Source organism: Mercenaria mercenaria, chromosome 11 (genome assembly GCF_021730395.1).
Source record: "Mercenaria mercenaria strain notata chromosome 11, MADL_Memer_1, whole genome shotgun sequence".
Lineage (NCBI taxonomy): Eukaryota > Metazoa > Mollusca > Bivalvia > Venerida > Veneridae > Mercenaria > Mercenaria mercenaria.
The window spans coordinates 4,783,655-4,794,837 of NC_069371.1; the positions used below are offsets into that span (position 1 = coordinate 4,783,655).

Here is an 11,183-nt window from a genome sequence, read left to right on the forward strand (position 1 = left end):
AAAATCTTCTTATATAAAATTGTTAGCCTGATTTTAAAATAATTTCACACAAATTGTCCTTGTGTCTATAAATATTGTTAAAATTTTTCTTCAAACTTTTCATCAACAATTTCTTTAATCAACATCTCCTCCAAAACTACTGAATGTATTTTGATGAAACTTGACACAAATGATCTCTGGGTAGCCCTCTTTCAAAATTATTAAATGGTTCCGGTTCATTGAACATATGGGTCTGTTTGGTTATAAATAGGTTTTCAGCAATCGTTGTCTACAGCTTTGATATTTGGCATGTGATATAAGGGTTTGACTTTTGACTCTCTACCTTAATTGTCTAAATTATTACTCTTAAGGTCAATAAAATGGACATGCCTGTGTCTGACATGTACTTACTATAGGCTTATATATAAGAAACTTTGAAAATCTTCTTCTCTAAATCAATAATAGCTAGAACCTTGATATTTGGCAAGTGATATCAGAGTTGTAATGTCTATCGTAATTAAACTGCTCTGTCTCAACTTCCGAGGTAGTGCACCTCGCGATAAAAGAACATCAACAAAGGTGAGTGTCATCATATTTATTGCATTTTTAGAAGCAGGGATCATCCTACAAGGCCATTTGAGCGGTATCGTCGCTTTAAAGTCGGCCACTTCGCCTAATTATCGCCTCCGGGCGAAATCCAAATCGCCAAGTTTTTCAGCGAGTTATTATCTGTTTACTTAAAGTTGTAAAACTTGATGCGTATTCTAGATTAAATTATCGATAAATCCATAGTCAACCCCGCCTACTAGCCTGTCAAACTTCAGCCAATCGTAGCGTTAATATCCCACAGTGTCAATCAATAATATTGTAAGCCGTCGCCATTTTGAAAATTTTCAATCGGCGTGTAAAAAGCCGATAAACTTAACGAGAGCATGATCTTATGCAACAATTGTATATCATTTTATTAAAGATTACTTCAAAAATTATTTCAATTACCATGATTACGGTCAATTTCTGTAAATGAATTGTTCGGGAACTGTGGATAAAAAATGATTTCGCGGACGTCAGAACTTCCATACAAAATATTGTAAAAAGATCGCCATTATCTACGAGTTTGATATTATTTTCGAAAAAAGTAATAAACAAATTAAATGTATAAATCTGAAAAAGTTGATGCAAAGATCGGACATTATAAAAGCATGAGAATTGAAACATGAATGAAAATTTTCACGGCGTTTTGATCGTGCACCTGTTAAATTTATGAGTTTCGGACATGTAAATTTCGATAAAAATTTAAAGGCGATTTTTTCATAGCTAAGTTTATACTTTATTTAGAAATTCATGAAAATGATAATGCAAGAATCAATTTCCTTAAATAATTACTGTTTATAAGTTACAGCTAGACCCACAGAAAGTGGATATATATAGGCAGGAAACTGAATGCTATGCCGATTTTTTATCCCCCCGCCAAAGGCGAAGGGGATATTAGAAATGCTCTCCGTCCGTGTGTGCGTGCGTCCGTCCGCAACGATCTTTGTCCGGAGCATAACTCCAAAAGTACTTCAGGGATTTTCTTCAAACTTCATACACTGATAGAACACATTGGGAGGAAGTGCAGTGTGCAAGAACAATAACTCTACCTTGCCTATTTTTTGAGTTATTCCCCTTTATCATATTTTCTTTAAAAATTTTGTCCGGAGCATAACTCCAAAAGTACTGGAGGGATTTTCTTCAAACTTCATACACTGATAGAACACATTGGGAGGAAGTGCAGTGTGCAAGAACAATAACTCTACCTTGCCTACTTTTTGAGTTATTCCCCTTTATCATATTTTCTTAAAAAAATTGTCTGCAGCATATCTTTTTCATGCATGGAGGGATTTTGATATATCTTGGCATAAATGTTCACCACCACGAGGTGGAGTGTCATGCGCAAGAACCAGGTCCCTAGTTCTAAGATCAAGGTCACACTTAGAGGTCAAAGGATACAAGAATGAAAACCTTGTCCGGAGCACTTCTTCTTCATGCAGAGGGATTTTGATATAACTTGGCACAAATGTTCACCACCACAAGACAGAGTGTCATGCGCAAGATCCAGGTCCCTAGGTCTAAGGTCAAGGTCACACTTAGAGGCCAAAGGTCAGATACAAGAATGACTTTGTCTGAAGCATTTCTTCTTCATGCATGGAGGGATTTTGATGTAACTTGGCACAATTATACACCATCATGAGACGAAGTGTCATGCGCAGTTCCCTTCTTTAGAATTACTTGAAATAAAATTTGACCTTGATTTTGACCCAGTGACCTACTTTCACATTTCTCAAGCTACAGCCTTCAAATTTGGACCACATGCATGGTTTTGTGTTCCGAAATAAACTTTGACCTTTACATTGACCTAGTGACCTACTTTCACATTTTTGAAGGTACAGGCTTCAAATTTGGACCACATGCATAGATTTGTGTTCCAAAATAAAATTTGAACCTGATTTTGACCTACTTTCACATTTCTCAAGCTACAGCCTTCAAATTTGGACCACTTGCATAGTTTTGTGTACCGAAATGAACTTTGACCTTAAGATTGACCTAGTGACCTACTTTCACATTTCTGTAGCTACAGCCTTCAAATTTGGACCACTTGCATAGTTTTGTGTACCGAAATAAACTTTGACCTTAAGATTGACGTAGTGACCTACTTTCAAATTTCTCAAACTACAGCCTTCAAACTTGATGCACATACATAGTTTTGTGTACAAAGAACTTTGTCCTTGAAATTGAGCTAGTGACCTACTTTCACATTTCTCAAGCTACAGCTCTCGAATTTGGACCACATGCAGTGTTGTGTACGGAAATGAAATATGACCTTGAGCTAGTCAATAATTCTTGAAATTTGGAACACTCAAAAATGGTACAATGGTGGGCGCCAAGATCACTCTGTGATCTCTTGTTTACTTGAGTTTTGTCTCGCACATACATTCATCACTGAAACGAATAAGGAAGTTATATAATTTGAAAAATATTTGGTCTAACACACCATTTCAAAGAAAACAACTTTTTCAATTTCATCAAAAAGTACTGCAGTAGAATACACAGGACTGTTGCCTGAAGAATATGAAAACTGTTTTATTTTTTCATTAGCATTTTCATCTTCTCTTCTTCCTCAACCATCCTGTTTGTTTGCTTTGTTGGGTTTTAAGTCACACCAACACAAGCCATGTGGCACTTTTCCAGCTTTAACTGGTGAAACGACAGGTGCTCTCTGACAGATATTTCAGGTAAAGCAGCCTCCTATACAGCAGGTGCTCTCTGAGAGATATTTCAGGTAAAGCAGCCTCCTATACAGCAGGTGCTCTCTGAGAGATATTTCAGGTAAAGCAGCCTCCTATACAGCAGGTGCTCTCTGAGAGATATTTCAGGTAAAGCAGCCTCCTATACAGCAGGTGCTCTCTGAGAGATATTTCAGGTAAAGCAGCCTCCTATACAGCAGGTGCTCTCTGAGAGATATTTCAGGTAAAGCAGCCTCCTATACAGGACCACTGGCCTGATACCAAGTCAGCTTTACTGCTTCTTTAATTCCTGAACAATCCATTGAATGGGTAAGTGATTGGGGGTCAGTGACATTCAGCCAAAGATGTGCTCATTTCTTCTTGTTTGCATTGTTTTCTCTCCTCATTTAGGTAGTAGAAATTAAGTTGAAGGAATAAAACAGCCTGCTGGTGATGGTGTCCAAGGTAACAGTTCTCCGCTGTCAGCTGACCTTACTGTTCTCTATGAAACTCATCTGCAACATTAAAATAATAAGGTAATCAGGTAATTAAGTGTGTATTTTTCAGTCACAAGTATTCTGTGACCTGGACATTTGACATAATGTCCCTTATCAATAAGGTCATGTAGTTTAAATGGTCTTTAGCATAAACATTCTCCATCTTTATCAAGTAATTTGTGTGTGTCCATAGGGCACTGGCAATGAACAGTCATATTAAAGACTAAGTAAATGTTTGTATTTCTTTGGGTTGGGAATCTGAATCAGCAGGGAGTAGGGGTGGGGGTGGGGGAGTTAGGGGTATGGATACAACAAAACATCAAAATGAAACACAAGACAAAAGATGGTGGAAAGTGGAATCAAGAAGGGGTAGTAGGAGTGCTGAAGGGGAGTAAATCCCAAATAAAACCATTTGTGCAAAACTCAACTTTCCTGACTCCAGGCTGAATATTTATTGAAATAAATAAACTCAAACTCGGAAGCCCTTGCTGCAGATTTCTCATAAGTAAATGACCAGAACTAGGACCTTACTGAATGAAATCCCAAACAAGACACCTGATGCAAAACTTTAAATGCTGGCTAATAATCTTATACCCCTAGAAATCTCAAGATCACTGTGATCTTGACCTCATGACTTGAAAACTACTTTGGTTTTCTACTGACTTTATGCAATGAGGTTATGAAATTTGACAGCCTCGGCAAAGTGACCTTGAACTTTGACCTACTTGTCCCAAAACCAAAACTGGTCATCTAGAGGCCACAATCATCCTACAAAGTTGGACTATTGTAAACCCAAGCATTTTCTAGTTATTTATACAGTTTCCAGTCACAAGGTCACTAAGAGCTTGACCTTTGACCTACTGACCACAAACATTATGGTCATCTACTGACCACAGGCAATCATCCCATGAAGTTTAACCATTATAGGCCAAATCATTCTCTAGCTATTGATTGGAAACAGAACAGACCAACAAATAGACCGACGCGTCTTCTTTGAAAGGGAAAACAAACATTTCTACATATTGTAGAATTAGAACTGATTGCAATAAAGCATTTTACTTTTACCACTTTTTAATTTTCCATTTCGATATGTATATCAACAAACATGATAGTACAACTTCAAATTTTTATAGAATTGAAGAGAAAATCTTCCCAAAACTGATCAGGTAAAAATTACCTATACAACAGCAGGGTTTGCCTACCAGTGTTGCAGTACTAGTTTTGGATAAATCATGCACATTTTTTTATTAGGAACATTTAATTATGTGGATCCATATCATATTTTCAACCAATCAATGAGGTTAATAAAATTAATATACATGTATAAGTATACCAAATTTTAGTGTTCAAAAGAAACTTGGAACATGTAAGGTTAAAATTAATTCCTCATGAATATTTTTTATTTTTTCAGTAAAATAAAATGCTGGAAAAGCCGGCCATTTAGGTCAAACAAATCTTATTGTGTATTTCTCCTATAATACTTACATGGAAACTGTTGAGATATCTCTGTGAGGCAGGAAGAGTTTTACAGTTCTGTAAGAGTAGATTTATGTATTTCACCTATAATACTTACACGGAAACTGCTGAGATGTTTCTGTGAGACAGGAAGAGTTTCACAGTTCTGTAAGAATAGATTTATGTATTTCATCTATAATACTTACATTGAGATATCTCTGTGAGGCAGGAAGAGTTTTACAGTTCTGTAAGAGTAGATTTATGTATTTCATCTATAATACTAACATGGAAATCATTGAGATATCTCTGTGAGGCAGGAAGAGTTTGAGTAGATTTATGTATTTCACTTATAATACTTACATGGAAACTGTTAAGATATCTCTGTGAGGCAGGAAGAGTTTTACAGTTCTGTAAGAGTAGATTTATGTATTTCATCTATAATACTTACATGGAAACTGTTGAGATATCTCTGTGAGGCAGGAAGAGTTTTACAGTTCTGTAAGAGTAGATTTATGTATTTCACCTATAATACTTACATGGAAACTGTTGAGATATTTCTGTGAGGCATGAAGAGTTTTACAGTTCTGTAAGAGTAGATTTATGTATTTCATCTATAATACTTACATGGAAACCATTGAGATATCTCTGTGAGACAGAAGAGTTTTACAGTTCTGTAAGAGTAGATTTATGTATTTCACCTATAATACTTACATGGAAACTGTTGAGATATTTCTGTGAGGCATGAAGAGTTTTACAGTTCTGTAAGAGTAGATTTATGTATTTCATCTATAATACTTACATGGAAACCATTGAGATATCTCTGTGAGACAGAAGAGTTTTACAGTTCTGTAAGAGTAGATTTATGTATTTCACCTATAATACTTACATGGAAACTGTTGAGATATCTCTGTGAGGCAGGAAGAGTTTTACAGTTCTGTAAGAATAGATTTATGTATTTCACCTATAATACTTACATGGAAACTGTTGAGATATTTCTGTGAGGCATGAAGAGTTTTACAGTTCTGTAAGAGTAGATTTATGTATTTCATCTATAATACTTACATGGAAACCATTGAGATATCTCTGTGAGGCAGGAAGAGTTTGAGTAGATTTATGTATTTCACCTATAATACTTACATGGAAACTGTTGAGATATCTCTGTGAGACAGGAAGAGTTTTACAGTTCTGTAAGAGTAGATTTATGTATTTCACCTATAATACTTACATGGAAACCGTTGAGATATCTCTGTGAGGCAGGAAGAGTTTTACAGTTCTGTAAGAGTAGATTTATGTATTTCACCTATAATACTTACATTGAATTCGTTGAGATATCTCTGTGAGGCAGGAAGAGTTTTACAGTTCTGTAAGAGTAGATTTATGCATTTCATCTATAATACTTACATGGAATCCATTTCATTTCGTCTATAATACTTACATGGAATCCGTTGAGATATCTCTGTGAGGCAGGAAGAGTTTTACAGTTCTGTTAGAGTAGATTTATGTATTTCACCTATAATACTTACATGGAATCCGTTGAGATATCTCTGTGAGGCAGGAAGAGTTTTACAGTTCTGTAAGAGTAGATTTATGTATATCATCTATAATACTTACATGGAAACTGTTGAGATATCTCTGTGAGGCAGGAAGAGTTTTACAGTTCTGTAAGAGTAGATTTATGTATTTCACCTATAATACTTACATGGAAACCGTTGAGATATCTCTGTGAGGCAGGAAGAGTTTTACAGTTCTGTAAGAGTAGATTTATGTATTTCACCTATAATACTTACATGGAAACTGTTGAGATATCTCTGTGAAGCAGGAAGGGTTTTACAGTTCTGTAAGAGTAGGTTTATGTATTTCACCTATAATACTTACATGGAAACCGGTGAGGCAGGAAGAGTTTTACAGTTCTGTAAGAGTAGATTTATGTATTTCACCTATAATACTTACATGGAAACCGGTGAGGCAGGAAGAGTTTTACAGTTCTGTAAGAGTAGATTTATGTATTTCACCTATAATACTTACATGGAAACCGTTGAGATATCTCTGTGAAGCAGGAAGGGTTTTACAGTTCTGTAAGAGTAGATTTATCAGCTGAAGGAAGACAGGATGTGGAAGTCTGAAGCCATGAACTGTATTATCTTTCTTCCATAATGATATCACCGACTTGGTAACATAATCTGGTGATCTGATATAAAATCACATTGCTTTTATTAAAAAGAAAAGTTAATAGCACTTCTTTTCAAATACTCATTTTGCTGCATGGACAAGAGGGCCATAATGGCCATATATAGCTCAACCCAGTTTCAAAGCTCAGACAGGTACAACAAGAAACATTTCTGCAAGATTACTTTGAAAACTGGCCTTCAGATTCATCAGAGATTTTTAAAGTTTTCCACAGAGCGAAATAGGGAAATACAGACCCACCCCTGGCAGCCATGTTTTTTGTTTGTTTGTTTTATTTTTGATAAATAAAGATGGCTTTTAACAAATTAATATATGGTCAACCAAGGGACATTTCCATGAAATTATTTCAAAATTGGACCAGTGGTTCAGAAGACTGTCTTTGAAGAGTTTCTATTTTTAGCTCTGGCAGCTATGTTTATTGAAAAATCAGAAAAATATTAACACTCTTGGTAGACTGCCACCAAATAAACATTTCAGTGAAATTATTTCATAATGACGCCAATGGTTCAGATGTGTTTGAAGATTATTTTACATTTATCCCTGACAGCCGTATTTTTGAGAAATCAGAATAATTTGATCAATCTTAGTACAGGCTCACCAAAGGACTATTTGTTTAAAATCACTTTAAAATCAGGTAAGCAGTTTCTGACAAGAAGTCTTTAAAGAATTCACTACATATATGTTGGAATTAATTGGGCCTGCTATTTCTGACAAGAAGATTTTTAAATTTTCCACTATATACAATATAGGGGAAAGTGACCATGTCCCACCTGGCAGCTATTTTTTATGAATGGGAATAATCTGAAAAGCAGTTTAGAAGATGTCTTTTGAAGATTTTTCTATTTTTAGCTTTGGCAGCCATGTTTTTTCATGAATGGGAATAATTTTGGTAAAGAATCACCAAGGGATCATTTGCGTAAAATTAATTTGAAATAGGGCAGACAGTTTTTTACAGGAAGATTTTTTATAAGAAAAACATACAACAACTCCTGGCAACCATGTTTTTTTGACAAATCAGAATAATCTGAACAATCTTCATAAAGGGTCTCCCAAGGAATATTTTGTGTACAATTGTTTTAACATTGGGCAAGCACTTTCTGACAAGAAGATTTTAAAACTTTCTGCAATACATATAGGGAAAAGTCACCACATCCTTTAGTGGCTATGTTTTCTGATGAACCAGAATAATTTTAACAATTGTAAAGAGTAACCAAAGAATCATTTAAGTAAAACTATTGTAAAATTTGACAGGCAGATTCCGACAAAAAAATTTTTTTTTTAAGTTTCTACTATATATAAGGTAAAGTGACAACATCTGCTGGCAGCAATGTGTTTTGAGGAATTGGTATAATTATAACTATCTTGGAAGAGGGTCAAACAGGAACAACAGTGTGAAATTATTTCAAAATTGACTAGTGATTTAGGAGATGTCGTATGAAGACTTTTCTATTTTAGCTCTGGCGCCCCTTAATTGCAACCGAGCAGAACCATATGAATAATTTTGGAAAAGGACCACCCAAGGAACATCCAGGCCAAGTTTCATAAACTTCCACCAAATAATTGCTGAGGAAATTTCATTCCAAAAAAAATATGGACTGATGAAGGGATGGAGGGTGAGTGATCACAATAGCTCACCAAGAGCATTTTAAGTTATGGTGAGCTAAAAAACATGGCCCTTTGAATTTGTTCAAACTGACAAAGAACACTTCCTTTCTTATGTAAAATCTGCTGACAAGCAATTCAATTTCTTCTTTCGGAACAGCTGGATTTACAAAACCGTTATTTTATTTCAACCACAGTAATCATTTCAAATGCTGTTCAGTGTACGAGTTATGTGTTCAGTGATGCTCAGCTAGCTATAGTTGAACCTTGCTTAGCAGTCCCCTGATAAAGCAGCTAGTCAGCTGAATTCCCAAATTGAAATTTGCTCTAGATTTAACCTGGCTTAAGGTATTAGATCCATAACAGAGCACCTCCTTTTTGAAGAGTATTTAATTCCTACCATAAACCTACTTTGACTGCAGTTTTCAGGGGTGCGTAGGTTCAAGCCCCACTGGGACCAAAATTTTTTTTCCTTATTTTCCTTTTTTTCTAGCAAGTTTTTACTTCTTTCAAGACTTATTATTGCTTTATTGTACAAAAGTGGAAAATTTTCATTTGATAAGCGATTTCTTGCTGTTCAAAGTGAATTTACCTCTGAAACAGAGGGGGTAGAGTTAGACATCTTAAAAAATACTGAGTTACATGTGGTAAAAGTTCTCTTTTTTGCCTTCACTCTTTAGACTATATATTGTGGAAGAAATGTAGGTAGGTTTTACTTCTGCCCTAAGGTTATTTTTTAATAAAGTGAACAAAATTCAAAACAGACCCCGCAGGGTTCGGCCTTAATTTTTCAATGTTGGAGTTAGAATTCTGTCTCATTAAACTCGTTTACTTGAGGTACCCTAGAAAAAATGATACTGACAGTTTTATAATTGTTTACCAATAATTTGATGTTTCTTTTCTCAAAATTAATGGCGTAATGAATTCTCTGCAAACGTTTTGGATAGTGGCCATCACTTTTAAATTTGTCGCTACTTGAGCATGAGGAAATGCTATAAATTATACAAAATTTATAAAAAACGGCACGGTAAAAGTTGTTTAAAAGTTGCAACACAGTGAGAAACACAGTCAACTTTAAGAAAATACCAAGCAAATGCCATTTTTTAAACATTACTATTAGGGGTCTAATACCTTAAGCAGCCACCTGTCTTATGAGGCCACATTATGCTGCTCCCTTGACTGGTTGCATAATACAGGTTTTACTGTATATAGTGTGTATCATCAGCTGTAATAACCACTTCTAACAATATATGTCTTTTAAAGGAACTTTTGGTTATCTATAACTTTTGAAAATGACCAGTAATTGATAGAGGTCATATAGGTGCAGCCCATAACACTTTCAAACACCTAATATTCACACAATGATATTTTGGACCTAGCTTTGATTTAACATAGACTTCTACTTTTGCTTCCAAAACTCTGAAATGCTGATGGAAGGTCGTCTCACCCAGACTTTCTATAGTGGTCTTCAAAGCCTCATGTTCAGCATTATTGAGAAAACTTGAATCAAATTGTGATTTTCAAATTAACAACACAAAACATTTTTTTTTCTTAATACATGTATTTCAAGAACTGTTTACCTATTTGCACATAATCCACCAAGTTGACACTTAAACATAATTTTAGTGACATCTGTCTTTGTGACTTGTATATTTCCATCAGAGTCTGGCACTGAGCTAGATCTGTACATCTGTACCATGGAATCCAGCATCCATAACTGTAAAATAACAAGATCTGTCATAAGTGACTTGAGAGACCCAGGTCATAAGCGTGACACACCTCAATATGGTTAACATTTGAGCCGTGCCATGAGAAAATCAACATAGTGGCTTTGCGACCAGCATGGATCCAGACCAGCCTGCGCATCCGCGCAGTCTGGTCAGGATCCATGCTGTTCGCTAACAGTTTCTCCAATTCAAATAGGCTTTAAAAGCGAACAGCATGGAGCCTGACCAGACTGCGCGGATGCGCAGGCTGGTCTGGATCCATGCTGGTCGCATACCCACTATGTTGGTTTTCCCATGGCACGGCTCATTTGTGTCAAATTATTTTCCAATCCCTTTGTGAAGGTTGAAGTTACAGCCCGGACAAGAATTTACATGGACACATGCTCACACACACAGACGGACAGTGCAATTTTAATATGCCCACCTTAGGGGGCATGAAAAGACTTTCTGTTCACCAGTATTGCTCTCCTTAA

At 35.7% G+C, this 11,183-nt stretch overlaps 1 protein-coding gene across 1 annotated transcript in view; it reads right to left on the minus strand.

The window, feature by feature from the left end:
- Nucleotides 1–559: 559 nt before the first annotated feature.
- Nucleotides 560–11,183, minus strand: part of LOC123531517 (E3 ubiquitin-protein ligase E3D-like) — a 53,439-nt gene continuing 42,815 nt past the window's right edge. Inside the window, exons 7-9 of the mRNA XM_045312560.2 lie at nucleotides 10,564–10,700; nucleotides 7,220–7,382; nucleotides 560–3,757 (exon numbers count right to left, since the gene is read on the minus strand). Of these exons, the coding sequence (XP_045168495.2) occupies nucleotides 3,725–3,757; nucleotides 7,220–7,382; nucleotides 10,564–10,700 (333 nt within the window). The 3' untranslated portion in view covers nucleotides 560–3,724. The remainder of the gene's footprint in view (nucleotides 3,758–7,219; nucleotides 7,383–10,563; nucleotides 10,701–11,183) is intronic.